Source organism: Agrilus planipennis, unplaced genomic scaffold (genome assembly GCF_000699045.2).
Source record: "Agrilus planipennis isolate EAB-ADULT unplaced genomic scaffold, Apla_2.0 scaffold52, whole genome shotgun sequence".
NCBI classification, from domain to species: Eukaryota; Metazoa; Arthropoda; class Insecta; order Coleoptera; family Buprestidae; genus Agrilus; species Agrilus planipennis.
The window spans coordinates 1,013,869-1,034,537 of record NW_020438883.1 but is presented as its reverse complement, the minus strand read 5'-3'; the positions used below and the strand labels follow the sequence as shown (position 1 = coordinate 1,034,537).

The window sequence follows — 20,669 nt, the reverse complement described above, 5'->3', positions numbered from 1 at the left end:
AAGTAATCGAAGCTGTAAATGGTTATTTTGAGGAGCTTGACGAATCAGTCTATAGAGATGGCATTAATAGACTGGAACACCGCTATGAGAAATGTATCAGCCTTGGAGGAGATTATGTTGAGAAATAAAAAAAAAAAATTTTTAAAAACCTTGTTTTTCTTGGTCAGGCCGGAAACTTATCAATCCACCCTTGTAAATACCCTGAATCACAGTTAATCTAATCTAACAAACCTACATAAGCAAAAGAGTACAAAATAAGTACAACACTGACGCTGGTATTTGCAAGCTGATTGGGCGAGAATTAAATATATCTGTACTTTCAAAAACGTTTTTCGCGGAAACGGTAAACTTTCGGACATACAAACAACTTAATTTCCTTGTTTTGTAGTACCTGCAAGCACCGCATTTATTTCCTTTACACCCTATATTCCTACATCTATAATTACCGATGTAATTTTGATTCAAGTAAATTAAAATTTGTTAGATTGACGGTTTAAAAACGAAGCTCATTATTTACAGAGCTAAAAGCGATTCGGTAACGAGCTGCTAGGACAATCGGATTTTCACAACAACGCTTTATGCATTTGTAGTTGTCCAATGGATAATGTATAACGTATACATCGCCTGTCGTTTTACAGATAGAATTCCATTTCGGGCCTGAAATTTTCAAATGCGTTCGTCAATCTTCCGGTTCGTACCGAACTGATCTAGTTATAGATTGCACAAAGACGTCTGGGTAGGACGAAATGTATTCATTGGGGATATGTGCCTGCTGACAATTCTCGAGAGGTAAGTCAACAAATCCTCAGTAAAAATGGCTTATTTTGGTAACTCTGCTGCACCGATTACGATATCAAGATAGAATCTCTATTAGGTCGACGAAGGAATATCGTTGCAATGAGAGAGGAACAGTTAGATTTAATTCGTTAGAAATACAGTCAAAATCTGTTATAACGACACCGAACTACACTACTCATATTTGGTCGTAAAAACCGATAGTAGTAATAGCCGGTGACGGTTATTATTAAGTACTTAAAACCTATTATTGAATGTGTGATTAATATATTCATATATAAAATAAAACTACATTTTATTTATTTTACATAAAACGTATTATAAAAAGACATTACGTACATATAATTATCATTTTTCTATATTAATAAAACCTGGAATTTTAGTCTGTTTGGAACACTTCTGTCGTGCGTACAGACTTTGTAGTTCACGTTTAATTTTAATTAATGTATCATCATAATTTCCCTGCATTTGAAACTGTTCATTAGAATTTTTCGTAATACACTGACAGCATTGAGACCATCATTCAAAGTTGGCACTGTAAATTGTTCTTCAGTCTCTTCCTGTTCGTCATTTTCCTCTTGAACTTCTTGTACAATATCATCTTCCGTAGCTGGTGCACAAATTGCAATAAAGTTATCTACATCAATAAACTCCTTAGCTTCAGTAGCAGATATTCTGAGAATTACACTAGACCCTAAACTCGACACGTTTTTGTTTACTTTTGCGATCTTAATGGTCATTTACTGTACCAGATGTGGATACTGTTACCTATTCAAATGTTTACAATACAGCTGGTCGTTCTAACAGGTATAATTCTCCGAAAATATCAGTTAAATGTAGTCGCTTAAAGAGATATGTCGTAATAAGCAATGTCGTAAGAACCAGTGTTTTTTATAAGGCGGTCTAACAGAATTAAGCCGGGACCTATGATTTTGGTCAATATAACCGGTATGTTGTTCTAAACGATGTCGTAGTAAACGGCTTTGACTGTAGCAATAAATGTAGTAGACCAAAAAACAAAAATTGGTAGTTACTTAGGGTCAAATGATTTACTAAACAAGATTTGAAACTTACATGCTTTGCTTCGTAAGTCCCAAATTTTGAGTGTTCTATCATGACTACCGCTGACGACTTTCGTAGATTCACCTAAAAACTTGGCGGCCATAACTTTTCCAGAATGACCGGTTAATGTGTGCTGAAACAAAGAAATTAACACTTATTAAATGATAATCAAATAAAAAAAAAACGCTAACTATATTTGATGAGAAATTACTATGACAAGAATGAAAAATTAACAACATTGTAGGATGTATATTCCTCAAGTACTACAAATATTTTTTGATCATAACATTAACAAAACGGTTCCTTATTCGACCTTCGTCTTGATCTTGTTCAAATACGTCTAGTTTTGGTCTTGCTGATATAGTCTCAGTCTTGGTCTCCGTCTTGCGTGTCATGTCCTGTTCTTGCTCATTTCATCTGATATTTATGTTTTTTAATAATTCTTCTAAACATAAATTTTTCTATTTCCCGACACAATAATTGTCTTAAATGCTGAAATTTTCTGTCATACATTGTCATATATGCGAGGTTGTTATTATTTATTAAATTATTTGTTCTTGGTCAAATTTCGAATGCAAAACGTGAAATCAAAGGCCAAAGATAAATATACACTTTTCTATTATTCTTCCCTGATGTTTTTAAATTTACAATTAAACTTCTACCTTGTAAAGCTCACCTTGATAGTGACTTGTCATTAAAGGCAAAAGGGTTGTTTTATCAATAAAAAATAATACATTACCCTACTTTAGCTTTGATTCTGCAATACGACAAATATACAATAATTGATAAAAAACATTTATCTGTCTCATTTGTTTAGATGGACTATTAGTTACATTAAATTCAAAACTTCAGGACCAAATCAACCCAACAATTGGCTTATTTGCCTCAAATATTGACATAAATCCACAAGAAGTTGTTTACAGGCCTGAGAAGTTACAAGAAGTAAAACAGAAGCAGGTAGGTATTTAAGAGTAGTTAATTTCGCTGAATTCTGTTCTTTTGCGCCGAATTATTTTCTTCCTGATAATCCCTGGGGCGGACTTCTGCTCAACGTCCTGCAGACGCCAGTTATCGTTCCAGTAACATTAAACAGTGTTCAGCGGGCCAACGGAATAAACTTTTTTAATAAAGACTGCGACAGTCGAAAATGTTACAAGTTAACGTCATGCCTTATGCGGGAACAAGAAAAAACGGGAGGGGAATAGGGAAAAGAGCAAATAGACCAGGAGAGGGGAAGAATGAGCGTGAGAGAAAGAGAAGAGCGACGGCGGACGGAAGTCGTCGGGTTCCGTAATAAAAAATCGGTAAAAAGGTTTTTAAAAGATCATTTCTTACGCGCTCTGCCTTCTCTTATTTTTTTTGACAAAGAAGTAGCAGTCGACCAAATACCTTTCCTGCCTTATTCGCATGACTTTATTAAAAAGGGTGGTGGTGGTAGGCCTACGCGAAGATACAGAAGTTTTATGTTATGGGCTTTACTGTTTATCCCGGGACTCCAGGAATCTCGCGGGATAAGTATATGTTGGAGCTTTATGGCATATTACTTTTCCTATTTTAAAGCATATTATATTGTATACGGCGTAACCTGTAGGTATATCTGCACAGTTACTACCAAACACAAATAACTTTTATTATTATTATTATATTAATACGCAAGCATCCAAACTTTTGTTACACTTTTTCGGTATTTATTATACAGGGTGTAACAGAAATAAGTGCCGAGCTTGCAGGAGGTTTAAACTCTGTATAAAGCAATCGAAGTGCAGTTAAATAAACTAATTCAGCAATAGAACATCAATCGATAGAGTAGGTCAGTTTGTCACTGTAGAACAGTTGTTGTTATAAAATAATGCGACATGAAACGTATTTACGGGTTTGAACTATATCGCCGCTGTATGAATGAAATCCTGGAATTCAAAGAAGATAATCCCAAAGTAGTACACACGAAATAGCAGAGGACGTTGGCTCCTCTCATATGACAGTGTGACAAATTTTAAAATAACACTTGCTGCACCCTTATCATTTGCAGCGAGCGCAAGCCTTGCTTGAAACTGATTTTCAGCTGTGAGTGGTTTTTTTTTTTTTGGTGGTGTCGCATAGCCTAACTTTTTCCACATTAGGGTGTTGCTTACAGACAAATTTACTTCATGCGGGGCGGAAGTTTGGATTTTCGCAATAATCACTCCTGGTGCGCATGTCGATTCTACGCGATTTTAATTATTTATCGACTAATGTTTACGTTATTCGCATTTTTCTTTCCTTTCTGTTCATACATTTACTGTAATGTACTTATTTAATTTATTTCGAATAAGTATGGGCACCATTCAACGATGTGCCGAAGCAGGGGTGTAAGAGATGTGACATCCCCTAAGCCTTTTTCCTTAACAATCATTACAGTCGGCTAAATTTCCTGATTGAATCGGCCCGAATTCATGAAGCTCGAAAAGCACTTTTGCAATTTTGTCAAACCTAATTATATAAATGCCTATTATCCTAAACTTATCAAGTTTTTCGATTTATTTGTAGTGGAAATAATTATAAATAAATTCGTATTTCTTTTTGACGTGACAACGTCTTATAATTCGATGGAGCCGGCTGCACGCACGAAAAAACATGACTCATGCGGCGTTACCTCGCTCTGAGGCGTTCCATTTAAGGCTTGAAGTGCAAGCGAGAACGCGGAACGAGCGACAAAGAGGCACAATCGGCCTCCGCGTTCGGCAGCGTTCGACATCTGTCTCTCTCCTACTTGAGTGAGCGATGCGTCCGCGTGGACAGCTGCTATACAATAATACATTTCCATTTACCTCCTTCTCTATATCCATACAAAATATCTATCAAACAAATAAAATTAAAATTTTCTTTTGAAAAATGAAACCATTCCATCAGTATTTTCTTATGACGTTGTCACGTTCAACTATCGTCAGTAAACCGACTTTACAGACAACCGATTTTTTTAAATAAAAACCGCAGAATCTATCGGAATTTTTATTGTTAATTTACTTGTTATTTAGGAACTAATAGGTAATACTTTCCACATATTTAAAACAAAAGAACAGCGAAAATCAGGTAATATTCGCGTATGTTTTATTCCGTACTGTACAATAATTTTAAAGCTTCTAGTGGTATTTCATTCGCCCAATTTGCGATAACGTTTCCACAGCAAAACGAAATAAATCTTCTCAAAGAGACGATGCATTCTCCGCATTCAAAGCGAAATATCAACGTTAAACTCGACTCCTTTTCCTTCGACATAGGTGACGTATTTACTCGCAAATTCTTTATTGCCGTAGATCTCTCCCTTTTCTTCCTCTCTTTCTCTCTGTCTCTTCCCTTCCTCTAACTTCAATTATTTATAAAATCACTACTGGCGCACAGTCTGATAAATAACAAACTAGGAAAGTAAAATGCAAACGGTTGTAAGGTAAATATACAGTAGATACAATAAGGAGTAACTCCGAGAGCAAAATTAAATCTGTTCAAGCAAGCACTGAATCAAAAGAAAGACTTTTGAAACTCGGGTTCATTTAGAACAGACGTAACTTAACAGCACTCCCACTCGCCCCCGCCTCACCCTTCTTCTGGAGATCTACTACACACTACAGCATCTTGAATCTACAAGAATTGCTTTTAATCTTTTCACTTATTATTCATAACGTAAATGCTCAACGTTTGACTCGTTAAACGCATTTCGTTCGTTCAGATGTAGCATATTACTTACAAACAGGAAGAAAAACGGGAAATTCCTGATATTTGCTCTACGTGACAACGGGACTGCAATTTTTTATACCGTATAGGTCGCAGTAACAAAAAAAAACAGCAACAGTGGGAAATTGTGAGACAAAGAAGGTTGAAAGGGTTTACATTATCAGAAAGGTAGAAAAATAATAGGAATAACAATGAAGGTGTATTAGTAGGGTTGAGGAGATTTAAATCAGTTGATTAACATCACGATTTTAATTAACCTGATTTTTTTTTAAATAAAATCATTAATTTTAGAAAACAAAGTTATATGGACTTTAAAAAATGTATTTATTTATAAAAGAAAAATCGTATAAATTTTTTTTATGATAATATTTACTGCTTATTACAGTAATTAAAAGGGCGGAAGAGCTAGTAGGGGAAGATCAATTTGGGTTTATAAGCAAAATAGAGGAACGCTGGAGGCCATTATAGCTTTACGGGTAACAATAGCGAAAACGATAGAAAAAGGAAAGAGTGCGTACATAGGATTTGTAGATTTAGAAAAAGCTTTTGACAATGTTAAATGGGACAAGATGTTAAATATACTAAAAATTTAGGGATGAGTTACAAAGATAGAAGAGTGATACTTAGTTTGTATAAAGAGCAACAGGCAGTTATAGAGATGGGGTGCAACGTAGAGAAGTAAATATTAGGAAGGGAGTCAGACAGGGATGCACACTGTCACCGCTACTTTTTAATCTATACATCGAAGACGCGATCAACATCACTAAAGACAGTACAACTGTCGGGATAGATATACAGAGGCAAAATATTAGTATGCTTAGATTTGCAGACGATATAGCAGTATTGGCTTCTAACAAGGAGAAGTTAGAGATAGCTTTAAATAAAATGGAATAAAGGAAAAAGCAAACTTACTCACCCAGAAATAATAAAATATTTTTTTGGTATATGTATGACTTAGGATGATGTACAAATGGACATTGCAATATTGTAAAATAACTGGGAAATTATCATAAATGGTGGAGGTGCAAGGCGTTTTATAAAAAAATGTTTTTTGTAAGTAAAAAAGTTTTCTACATAATAGTCGGATGATGTACAGTTACGTACATTTAAGAAATACAATAGAATTATAAAATTGTATCATCAAAAAATACAATTAAAAAATATGTAAAAATTGGTGAAGGCGCCTGGCCTGTTACAAAAAACCTGACCAAATGTCAATCAAACACACACAGAGTTTCGTACATATTTGTTGGTATGTAAATAGTTTGTTCGCCAATGGAATCGAGATTTTTCCCGCTTTTCCCCAAAAATCAATCTTAAAACGTATAATTTCCCTTTGCTTATGCTACTAGACATTAACTTCTTACCAAATTTCATGATTCTAGATCAACGGAAAGTAATAACCTATGGGGTTTGACCCTTGTGAGTGTCAAAATATGCCACAAAAACGACCGTATCTATTGATTGCATTGACTTAGAAGTTTGATTTTTTTTAAAGCTGCAAGGGATTGCAGACCTGACTATTTGATATTAATTTCAATGTGATACTTTCACGCATTCCTTGAATTTTGACGGATAGACAGGCAAGACGGAGAGGTTTCTTTTTTTCCTTTTACGGTAGGGAATCCTAAAAATTAGAGGGCATGGACAATAAAGGGATGCGGCGACGATTAATTATCTATGTTCAATCTTTGACTAAGGTTAGTATAATAAATAATTATTTTATGCAGTAACATGGACAGTGGGCGCGGCGGAAATGAAAAGTTTTGAAGCGTTCGAAATGTGGTGTTACGGGTAAATGTTGAGGATACCGTGGATAGAGAAGGTTAGAAATGAAGAGGTATTAAAAAGAATAGGAGAACAGAGGACTCTATGGAAGTCAATAAAAAATAGGTTAGTAGGACACCTTCTCAGGCATGAAGGTCTAGTCAGAGACATATAGGAGGCAGAAACGGAAGTTAGGAGGGGTAGAGGTAGACCTAGATTACATTACTGTTTGCAAATAGGTAAGGATATGGCTTCTTCTAGTTTTAGACCGAGCGGCATAGCCTAGAGGTATAGACTATTGCTTAGCATTCGGGAGGACAGTTCGATTCCGGGTCCGTCTGCCTTGGTCCAAGTTTTTCTGTGGTTTCCTTGGATCACTTAGACAAATGCCGAGGCAGTAATATTCCACAGATAATCTTTCACTCTCTTCTGTCTTGATTTCGTCCGTCTCATCTTTCTCACCTGAACCACCACCCACCCATTCCCACAATTCCTGAAAGCAGGCCTTCCGCCCTACCTTCCGGCATAGTCCGGAGGGACTGCCCGCCCACCAGCATTACTGGCTGGTGGGATGAAACACCCACAAAAAAAAGTTTTTCTAGTTTTAGGGATATGCGAAGATTAGCTCAGGGTAGGAAAGCGGGAAAGAATGGAGGTGCTTGTCTGACGATCTTATGATAATGATGAACTATACCGTTATATCAGCGAGTTTCACAAAAAGAATTGGATTTATTTGAAAAATTAAAAACAATGAAAATTTGTGGACACCGATTTTGCGTAAAAACAAATTAAATTACAGAAGTCTGTTGTTGGTTTATCAAAACGGTCGAAACAAAAGCAAGGCTTATTTCCAATTTCTTCTTGTCCAACATCACGCGTATTCATTTGGTCCGTTCATTGTTTCGAAACTGTTTAGCCTGGCACTCCCCGGCAGGCGCCCAGTTAATATAGTAATCGGTGTCAATATTTAATAACAACGTCCGGCGAAATCCTGTCGTCATTAGCTATCTCACGAAATTAATTAAATTCTGATAAGCGCACGGATGGACATCGAACGAAACGAGAGAAACAAGAAGCGGAAAACTGAGTAAGACAGAGAGAGAGAGAGAAAAGTCTAGTGGTCGATTGGGTCCCAGTCGCGAACGCAGTAGGTACAGTGGAGTCTTCACCGTACTCGCAAGGATTAATTGTGTAATAGCTTCCGTATTCGCAGAGCCCACGCCCTTTGTGCTTTGCTCGTTTAGTTGTACTCACGGAGAACTATGTTTGCCTCTACCAAATAGGCGATATTATGGCCAAGGTAAGCAATTATGAAAGATTTAACGTGGATTGCAGAGGTACACGCGAAGCATCTGGACTCCCGGTAATACTTAGCACACGATTACAAACCAACCAATTCATTCGGAAACATACCAGCTCGTACCGATGGTCATATCAAATTTATTTCAATTTCTTGTGTGTATCAAATTCATGTATCCAAGAAAATAATTCGAAGTGGTCTGTATTCTGTCGAAACTGCCAGATTCGATCGTTTTGGATCTCATCAGCGCCTCAGGCAGCTCCGACAGAACACAGACCAACCTTTACCTGCTGTTTTAGAAAATACCCTGCGACACGCTGACGACGTCTGGCAGTTTCGACAGAATGGTCTGTGTGCAGATAAAAGTTGGTCTGTATTCTGTCGGAGCTGCCTGCGACGCGCTGATGAGATCCAAAAAGATCGAAATCGCGATCCGCGTCTGGCAGTTTCGACAGAATACAGACCACTTCGAATTATTTTGTTCGATTATGGTAACGTGCCTATCACGTTGACGTGAGCTACGCCGGGATTCGTTTCAGCAAGTCGATATCCATATTTTTAAATGGACTTTGCTGGAGCATACGTAATCCTAAAATGTAGATGGCGTATACTGCGCCATTTGTAGTATTTTCTAAAACGCACTGTTAAGACAGCAGGTAAAAGTTGGTCTGTATTCTGTCGGAGCTGCCTGCGACGCGCTGATGAGATCCAAAAAGATCGAAATCGCGATCCGCGTCTGGCAGTTTCGACAGAATACAGACCACTTCGAATTATTTTGTTCGATTATGGTAACGTGCCTATCACGTTGACGTGAGCTACGCCGGGATTCGTTTCAGCAAGTCGATATCCATATTTTTAAATGGATCTTGCTTGAGCATACGTAATCCTAAAATGTAGCATCGTACTACAGATACTGTGGTATTTTACAAATTCATGTATGCCCTTTTCATGTCTTCTTGTTTTGTACCTTGTGTTATAATAGCCTATCTATTCCTTATTAGAATGATGCAGCAGTAGCACCAGCAGCATAAGGTCATCAATCCTAAGACTGATGGTTGAACACGCACCTACACTCTTTCCTATACTCAACTAATCTTCGCATTTCCCTAAACGTGGAATATCCCACATTCTTAACCATTTGTGAACAGTAATCTATTCTAGGTCTACCTCTACTACGCCTGTTTCTGTTTTTAATATGTCTGTGACTAGCCTTGCAAACCTGAGAAGATGTCCTTATTAACTTCCATAGAGCCTTCTGTTCTCCTATTATATCTAATACCTCTTCATTTCTAACTTTCTTTATCCACGGTATCCTCATGTGGTCTTCATTTCTCCACTAAACATAAGAAATCTTCTATGTTTGCATATACCGCTTCTACGTCTTCATCATTGCAAGATGATGTAGGCATACGGACCTGAACTGTAACCGTTTTCATCGATTTCGAGTTTAATTTAACCATAACTATCCTATCACTTTTTTTGTAATTGATAGATTTTTTTACAATCGAATGATAAACTTACAAATAAAAGTACTTTTCGATTAGGTTGGGATAGTGATGTTATGGTAGTAAAACTCGTGGTCATGTCTTCTTTCCTACGAAGTACGAAACAAGCATAAATCAGCTTCACTAAACCTGCTTCAGCAATTTTTAAATTCTCCACTTAAAATCTCACTAACTTTCGTCCAGTTGCATCAGTAGTGGGAATAAGTACATATTATTCCAATACTGCAACATTGTCACATAAAAAGCGCCTGTGGGTGGGTATTAGTTATATTATTCATAATCGAAGCGAAATAGTATGCGCCCTACCTACGGAGCTTTCTAATTATTTATATATAATTGGATGCATTGTTTTGTAGATACATGCAACTCACATTTTATCTCTTTCGCAACTATCTTTTCATTTTCTATTATTTTCAATCCACGTAAGGCTTTCTATATAATGAGAAAAAAAAGAATGGACAGCGCAACCAGCAATTTATGTAAAGCATCTAATGAAAACGCTCACAAAGGTAACTTGCGTACAGCTTGGCTAGTTACTCTTCATTAAGCGAAATTTTCGAAATTGGTCAAGTTATAAAAATTTTTTCGAAAAAAATTACCATTGCAGTTGATATTTTCCTGTACAGAGAAATGACATAGCATCTTTTGTTATAAGAGTACAGGATGCTTCAGTACAGTATAAGAAATAGCTTTCCATTTAATTCTTCGTATAATTCTCCAAAGAAAGCCGCAAGTGGCAATCGATACCGGTGGCAGCTCTTACCTACGCCGGAAATCATTTGGCGGATCAGATTGCGAGACAAAAAAAACGTAGAAAATGTTTCCTATTTCTATTTACAGCAAACAGAACTCGTTGGTATTACATGATCTATATCTTTTGAAGAGAAGAAATTGTGTTGCATTTAGGGTTGCCATCCGTACTTTATTATAAAGTATTGTACTCTATTTCGACTGTGCGTACGTTATATTTTACAAGGCACATAAAATACGCAAAAATACTTTATTTAAGGCCTTAAGTAAACATCGTAATTTTGTAAGCGATTATTCGAAATTCAGAGTATTTTTACATCAATAATATTGCACAATACAATATTTTTGAGAATGTTTCTAAGTACGGAACAACCTGATTTCCCAAATCTGTTCAAAGTAGTGTCAGTTTTGCTGTCCGTTCCGGCCTCTTCAGCATTTACAGAAAGAGTATTCTCTGTTATGAACGCAAAGTGGCGGGACGACAGGAATAAAGCTTCATTAAAACTAATTAAAAATGAACTTTTAGTTTACTTAAATCTTTGTTTGCCATGTTTAGAGGCTATTAATGTATTTAAGAGCAACAGCAATTTGTTACTGGCTGCTAGGTGTAACAAAAAATATGTTTTTAAAAACAAAAAATTAAATACTTTATTTTTATGCTGAGTACTTTTTTTTGAACCATTTAGTCGAGAAATACTTTATGTAAAGCCTGAAAAGGTGGCAACCCTAGTTGAAAAGTACTTGATTTTTCAACCCTACGATTATAATTGTTTACTATATGCACTAAACAATATATCAAACTTATGTATTGTGAGACGAGGCGTCTTCAATGACACAGACAAAGAAGATTGTATATGAGAATATGTCTCATTCGATTAATTTCTAGGAAAATAGTTACATAATGCGTTCTACCTGTAAGTCATCATAACAATTTTTTGTATAATATGTAACCTACTTGCCAATATTAATTTCTCACGTTCGATTAACTTATTTGGTAATTAGTTGACCTGAAAAAACGAGTATCATATTTACAGTTTAACAATCAATCACATTAGCATTTCATTGATATTCTGCTTAATTTACTGACATTAGAACAATGGCACAGGCGTGGGTTCAATGAATAAATAATTGAATGTGAAGACAGTCATAGACGTCATGTTCTTCTAATTGACTTCGCACGTTAAGGTGAATAGTGTCTATTTAACAATAATGACTGACATGATTAACAAGATTCGGAAATAATATACATATGTGTATTTATTGATTGAATCCTTAATTATTTTCTAAGCTGTTATGACTAGTTATGTAGCTCTGTGTATAGGAAAACTGGCTGGTATATTATTGTCCGCCATTTCCCAAGCTATAATACCATAACTGACTAAATTAAAAAAAAATTATTAATATCATATGTCATATTATCAGTTTATTCATCTGTAATAGTTAATTATTATTCATAGTTATCAACCGATCGTTTATGTATAGTGTAAACAAAACAGGACCCAATTTTGTCCCTTGCGGAACACCAGGATCCTAGACAAACATTTTCAGTCTCTCTCCAGCCTCTCAGAGTCTTTCAGCGTCTCTGAGAGCGTCTCTTGCAGTCTTTCACGGTCTCTCAGTTATTGCCTGGGTGTTTTTATGGATCTCTCACAGTCTCTGTATGAGAGACTCGAACGATAAAATTGTAAATTCAGAGATGAATGAATAAAACTGAAAAATTGAGAGATTCGAGTCTCTCGTTCAGAGAGTGGATACGAAATGAGGATCTCTCTATGAGCGACTCGAATCTCTCGCTCAGAGACGCTAAACAGTTTTTTTGACAGTCTTTCGACAGTCTCTTTTGGCGATACAAGAGAGACTCGATGAGAGACGAAGATTCGATAAGAGACGGAGACTCGATTCTCGCTTTCAGAGACTCTGAGACACTGAACATTTTTATCTCGGGGCGTAACTGTCCTCAGGTATATCATAAGCTTATCTTTAATCCTTTTGTTTTATTGTTCAGTTAACTTTTCAGTTTCAGAGCTTTTCTTTTTATATCAATGTTCCTCAATTTGTTAAAAAAGCGCCGGTAATCAAATATATTTACTAAAATAAGATATGTTATAATTATAGGGTTACTTCCTCGTAATGCAGTTTAAGACATCTGTAGTTCCCTAGATATCATAAAACCAAATTGTTCTTCGGACACTATCTTATGTAGACTAACAAATTCGTAATAAATTTTCAAAATCACATAAATAAGAGTTTATATAGATCGCCTGGTAAATTTTGTGGTGCATTTTGTGAATTGAACTGAACTGTTCGCACATATAGCTATAAATTTTTGTAAATCTAGAAAGTGTCACCTTTCCTAATCGTTACTGCTATGAATTGTTCCACAATGTGCACGAAAATTGTTACAATAAACGTATTTTATTGCTTCGAATAAAATAAAACATCCTTTTGAAAATGCGAAATGGAATTTTTAACGTTCATTGGTCGATTGGCGAATTTGTAATAAACACCGCTTGTCTTTATGTTACAACCAATCGAAAAGCGATTTCGCATCGTATTTGCAATAAAATTTTCCGCTCCTATTAATAACGGCAATCATTTTACCGATTTTTATTTACAATTTTAATTAACCAAAATTAATATTAAACTTTCCTCGCTCGATCCGTTCGGGCGAATAAAATTCCACGCTGCACCGTTTGATTTGGGTTGCAAATCCCGTGCAGTAATTGCCAATCAAATTCTTCGTTTTATACGTACAAATATTCGTACGTACATACATGCATGCACGTAAGCAAAAACAGTACAAGCACATATATATGTACACGCTAACACGTCCGATAGCATATTCCCTAATTAGCAAAATGAAATTCGTCAGCCAGAAGACTGGTTCAACGACGAACAAAATTTACCATTAGGTATCTGTAGGTACGATCCGTGTCTGTGTGTGAGTCTGGTTTTATGCGCGTAAATGTACACACACGTACGTGCATACAACTATATGAATATACGTATGCATGTGAGCAGTAGTTATTGCGCCTAGGGTAATATTAATAACAAGCGGTAATGAAATTTTGTGTATCAGAAAGTAGCGTAGCAACTGACGCAGTATGGTATAGAATATTATTATCGCATATAAATAACATAATATAGTATAATACACAGGGTGTAACAGAAATGATTGCGGAATTTGTAAGGGTGTAAATTAGATGCAATGCAATAAACAATCGCACGGTGAATTCGTCTGTGTGGTAACGATAAAAAAGATTTTTAAGACAATCACAGAAATTTACAATCTGAAGCCGGTCCTGTGGGTGAATTGACAATGTAGGTATCTCCGAATAGTATAATGCAATAAAAAATTTGCAGCTACAGCGACCTGTGTGGTTTCGACAAAAAAGATTTTTAAGACAATCACAGTAATTTACAATCTGAAACCGGTCCTGTCCGTGAATTGACTGTGTAGGTGTCTCCGAATAGTATACTGCAATAAAAAATCTGCAGCTACATACATCGACCTGTGTGGTAACGACAAAAATGATTTTTAAGACAATCACAGTTATTTACAATCTGAAGCCGGTCCTGTCCGTGAATTGACAATGTAGGTGTCTCCGAATAGTATACTGCAATAAAAAATCTGCAGCTACATACATCCACCTGTGTGGTAACGACAAAAATGATTTTTAAGACAATCACAGTAATTTACAATCTGAAGCCGGTCCTGTGGGTGAATTGACAATGTAGGTGTCTCCGAATAGTATACTGCAATAAAAAATCTCCAGCTACATCGACCTGTGTGGTAACGACAAAAAAGATTTTTAAGACAATCACAGAAATTTACAATCTGAAGCCGGTCCTGTGGGTGAATTGACAATGTAGGTATCTCCGAATAGTATAATGCAATAAAAAATTTGCAGCTACAGCGACCTGTGTGGTTTCGACAAAAAAGATTTTTAAGACAATCACTATAATATATAATCTGAAGCCGATCCTGTCCGTGAATTGACTATGTAGGTGTCTCTGAATAGTATACTGCAATAAAAAATCTGCAGCAACATCGACCTGTGTGGTAACGACAAAAGATTTTTTAAACAATAACAATAATTTATAATCTGAAGCCGGTCCTGTCCGTGAATTGACAATGTAGGTGTCTCTGAATGTTAACATCTAATTTAACAAATAAAAAATACATGAGCAAAAAAAGTACAAAATAAATGTTGGTAATTATCTGCTGATTGAATGCGGCGTTGCGGTGGTATTTCTTTACCAGGACCAGAATTGAATTCACCTTGGTACTTTTAATTACGTTCTTCTCGAAAATGGTGAACATTTGGGAATACTTAATTTACTTGTTTTATAGTGCCTTATCATCCCTGTAAGCTCCGCATTTGTTTCTGGTACACCCTGGATAGACTACAACTACACGTATATATAATGTTTTAACTGTTTTGCCATCTTTTGCGAAACTTCTTGGAAGACTACCGTCTCAGAACATCAACAATCATTACGATGGAGTTGTCGACGCTGTACCACGTGTAACCATAGAAGGGAGTGTTAATTAACGCGGTTATCTGAATAAATAATTCGATTTTAATTAATTCGCAAGCTCAATTTGCATGCATATTGTAGACTCATCTTTGAGGGATGAGTTAATGTTTATTTGGATTGCTATTGCGAGACCTGTTTAGTCAAAATAGGAAGTAGCTCCCTCAAAATGGAAATAATGAAGTAGACAGAATGAACGGATTATTTTCATTTTTTTTCTTATAATTAGTTGAGACTCCTTTGGTCTTATTAACTATGTAATTACTTAAGTTAAATTAATAAATCTAGATGAATATATAGCAGCCACACACGTTGAATGTGTGGGATTCTAATTAAATTCTGTAGTAAGGGAGAGGGAAGTTAGTCAATTTTCTGATTAATATGGCAAAAATATTCCTGACCGAGCGGCCTATGGTCCAGAGGTTTAGACCACTGATTGTCATTCCTGGTCTAAGATTTTTTGAGGTCTCCTTGGATTCTTGTGTCTTCATTTCATCCCAACCACAACCCATCCACTTCCACGATTCCTAAAAGGAGACTGTAGAGGATCCTCCGTCCTACGTATTCTGCCTTTGGGTATTTAGGCAAATGGTGGATAATAATATTCTACAGATAATCTTCCACTTTTCTTCTGTCTTCATTTTGTCCGTCTTCATCCACCATCTGCCCATTCCTGCAAGTTCGACCTTTCACTATAGAGTAGGAAGGGCTGACTCGTCCGCGAACATGCTAGTGGGATTTAAACACTAAACGTTCTTTTTTTTTTATTTTACTATTTGGGTTATAGTTAAACTCATTGTATAGAATGGATAAGCTGGCGCATAAGCGTCAGCTATCAACTTCTTCATTACAAGATGATGAAACAAGAATTTTAGCAATTTTCCTGCCAATAAATCGAAGCTGGTGCTTCAAACAACTATTCACGTAGCGGAAGTTCGTAGAACGACTCGAGAGTGAGACAGATGAAGGGAAAGGATTACTTTGTTCATTAGATATTCCCCGTGTTGCGTCAAGTCACGCAGCATTGTTGTCGAAACTTGTTCAAAGTTAATTGTTTACTGTTCGTTAGCTTTTGTTTGCCAGCGACGCTATCAATGAAAATCAATCACAAAGTCGAACGTTTGTCTAGCTAATTATTGCGGTAATAAATTAGTTTCTGAAGCGATTTCCAAAGCTATTACACAAGGAATTACAAACACAAAAGAAAATTTCCCCTAAATAATTAAAAAACAAAAGAACAACAACAGTGTGAATGTGGGAGGTTTCCAGTATCTCCAGAGAAAACAGTGCACAACTGACATCTACAAACAAAAGCTATTCAATTTAATATTAAAGGGGTTTATGACAGAAGGGGTAGTAAAATGGTAATGGAAAACAACAAAAAAAGTTTCACTATTTTAAACTTGTCTGGGATTTTCAACAAGTTCCACGAATCATAACAGTGGTTTTATATTACACATTTAATACAGTAGAACCTTGATAACTTAAAACTTGATAACGTATAACTTCTATAAATTCATAAAATTTTGTGTTCCTTTCCCCTCGGAGTCCAAAACCTCTATTACTTAAAATAAAAACCCCTATAACTTAAAGGAATAATTTGGGCATCGCACCTCAGTAAGCAGTGAAAAGTGGTTTGAATCGGAAGAAAATCTTCTATATGAAAGACGAAGAATTGCTGAATTTCCTAATTCAGAAAAATACTTGTTTATATAGTTTAGACAGTGTAGAAATATGTAATTGGTGTTTGTAGACCCATACAAAAGGAAAAAGCTGAAGAGTTTGCTAAGTCACTGGAAATCCATAATTTTAAAGCTTAAACTTAAACCCTCAGTAAGTAAAAACTTCAATAACTCAAATTACATTACGTTTCCCTTGGTCTTTATCTTACAGAGATTCTACTGTAATTTGTTTATTTATTATTGACTGCATGTATGATGGTCTCAAATGTAATCTATATCTCCTAACTAATATTAAAAAGGCGAGTTTGTTCATGTGTTTGTTTGTTTGCTACTATTTCACTCAACCGATCATCATGAAATTTTGTACACACATTATCAGGGATACAGAAAAGGACATAGGGTACCTTCTATCCTGTTTCCGAGGGACAGAACAATTAGTTTTAGGTGGTCATCGAAGATCTTTGTCACGTATTTAGGACATGAACGGGAACGGAGCCGCGGGTAAAACCTAGTATGTACGTAATAGCATAAAAAAAAACTTTTGGGTGTTTCATTCCCACCAGCCAGTAATGCTGGTGGGCGGGCAGTCCTTCCAGACTACGCCGGAAGGAGGGCGGAAGGTCCTCTTCGGCCTCCTCTCAGGAATCGTGGGAATGCGTGGGTGGTGGTTCGGGTGAGAAAGATGAGACGGACGAAATGAAGACAGAAGAGAATGAAAGATTATCTGTGGAATATTACTGCCTCGGCATTTGCCTAAGTGATCTAAGGAAACCACAGAAAAACTTGGACCGGGGCAGACGGACCCGGAATCGAACCGGCGTCCTCCCGAATGCTAAGCAATGATCTAAACCTCTGACTAATCTATCAACGCACAGCCCAAACCCTTGGGTCTAGAGACTTGAATATTTGTACAGATATTTTTCATACTACGTAGGCGAACAGTAAGAAAGGATTTGAAATTCAACCCCCAAAGGGGGTTTAAAGTTGGATAATATCGATCAAGGCACAGGTCATACCGCTGATTCAGGACCCAAGAAGTTTTACACAAAGGTTCTTTTATAAAATAGTATTATCTACTGAAAATTGAGTTTTCAAGATACCACCCCTAAAGATTTGCAGAATAATCGAATTACACACAGGTGAAATGTGACAAAAAAAAGAAAGTTTACCTTGCAAGCAATAAGGGGAGTCGAAACAGAAAAAGGGGAACGTATACAAGTAATTATAAATTTGATTCAGCATACCGAATTAATTTGTTGCATAAATATGCCGTTAGATACCTAGTGACTGTCCGTAAGCGGTATCGATTTTCAAGCTATCTTCTAAACGATACGATTATTCCGGGTAATTTAATTTCATTATTATCGGAGCCTGCCACCAGTAGATCGGCCGTTCTTGTTACTGCTGCTGCTGCTTTTGTTATTGTTGTTGTTGTTGTTGTTGGTGGTGGTAGTAGTGTTGGTGTCGCATGTACACGGCAGCAACGGATCTTGTCCATCCAAAGCGTCGGTCAAGCATGAAACGTAGCAAGAAAATAACAAGTGCTGCAGTGGAATTCAAACTGTCACCTAAGGTGATGGACGGAAGTTTGTAAAAAAAATCTAGCTGATAATTACAGACTGGAATTTACTGAATTTACTTCGTTCTTTATTATAGTACAAGTTCTCCTATACACTTCTATTTCACAATACCACTAAATAATACAATGCAGTGATTTTTACCGAACCTTTTGGTTTTTATCATATTTAAGGGCTAAAAGATGAACCGTTGCTTTGAAATTGTTTTTCTTAAATGAAAGTCGCCTTTGTAAGCATTTAGTAGTATAAATAGAGACTGTGGTAGAGAAATAAATAAAGCAAGATGAGACTCACCCTAGTTATCACAAAAGCTGTTTAGTGTAAACACGTGATTCGCCCAGTTCTTATGTTGGCATTATCAACGCGAGACACAAAGGCTAGAACGAAATAAACCAGAATTATGTTCACCCCCTAAATACCACAAAACCTGTTCAGAGCACACACGTGTTTCGCCCACTTCTTATGTGAACATTATAAACGCGAAACACAAACGCTAAAAGTAAATAAACTAGAAAAATGTTCAACTACTAAATACCACAAAACCTGTTCAATGCAGACACGTGCTTCGCTTACTTCTTATGTGGGCATTATAAACTCGAGACCCAAACGCTAACACGAAATAAACCTGAAAGATGTTCGCCCTCTAAATACCACAAAACCTGTTCAGAGCACACACGTGTTTCGCTCACTTCTTATGTGGCCATTATAAACGCGAGACCCAAACGCTAGAACGAAATAAACCAGAAAGATGTTCACCCTAGTTATCACAAAACCTTTTCAGTGCAAACACGTGTTTCACTCACTTCTAATATGGGCATTATAAACGCGAGACCCAAACACTAAAACGAAATAAAACCTGAAAGATGTTCGCCCTCTAAATACCATAAAACCTGTTCAATGCAGACACGTGTTTCGGTTGCTTCTTATGTGGGCATTATAAACTCGAGACCTAAACGCTAAAACGTAATAAACCTGAAACATGTTCGCCCTCTAAATACCATAAAACGTGTTCAGAGCACACACGTGTTTCGCTCACTTCTTATGTGGCCATTATAAACGGGAAACCCAAACGCTAGAACTAAATAAACTAGAAATATGTTCACCCTAGTTATCACAAAACCTTTTCAGTGCAAACACGTATTTCATCCATTTCTTATGTGAGTATTATCAAAACGAGACCCCAACGCTAGAACGAAATAAACCAGAAAGATGTTCACGCTAGTTATCACAAAACCTGTTCAGTGCAAACACGTGTTTCACTCACTTCTAATATGGGCATTATAAACGCGAGACCCAAACACTAAAACGAAATAAAACCTGAAAGATGTTCGCCCTCTAAATACCATAAAACCTGTTCAATGCAGACACGTGTTTCGGTTGCTTCTTATGTGGGCATTATAAACTCGAGACCTAAACGCTAAAACGTAATAAACCTGAAACATGTTCGCCCTCTAAATACCATAAAACGTGTTCAGAGCACACACGTGTTTCGCTCACTTCTTATGTGGCCATTATAAACGGGAAACCCAAACGCTAGAACTAAATAAACTAGAAATATGTTCACCCTAGTTATCACAAAACCTTTTCAGTGCAAACACGTATTTCATCCATTTCTTATGTGAGTATTATCAAAACGAGACCCCAACGCTAGAACGAAATAAACCAGAAAGATGTTCACGCTAGTTATCACAAAACCTGTTCAGTGCAAACACGTGTTTCACTCACTTCTAATATGGGCATTATAAACGCGAGACCCAAACACTAAAACGAAATAAAACCTGAAAGATGTTCGCCCTCTAAATACCATAAAACCTGTTCAATGCAGACACGTGTTTCGGTTGCTTCTTATGTGGGCATTATAAACTCGAGACCTAAACGCTAAAACGTAATAAACCTGAAACATGTTCGCCCTCTAAATACCATAAAACCTGTTCAGAGCACACACGTGTTTCGCTCACTTCTTATGTGGCCATTATAAACGCGA

General features: G+C 36.5%; 1 protein-coding gene across 3 annotated transcripts in view; it reads right to left on the bottom strand.

Annotated features, from left to right (window-relative positions):
* Positions 1-20,669, bottom strand: part of LOC108734668 (autophagy-related protein 16-1-like) — a 366,227-nt gene that overhangs the window by 20,901 nt on the left and 324,657 nt on the right. For all 3 annotated transcript variants that reach the window (XM_018466312.2, XM_018466314.2, XM_018466313.2), the window contains exon 2: positions 1,870-1,990. In XM_018466312.2, coding sequence (XP_018321814.1) covers positions 1,870-1,960 — 91 coding nt within the window. In that variant the 5' untranslated portion in view covers positions 1,961-1,990. The remainder of the gene's footprint in view (positions 1-1,869; positions 1,991-20,669) is intronic.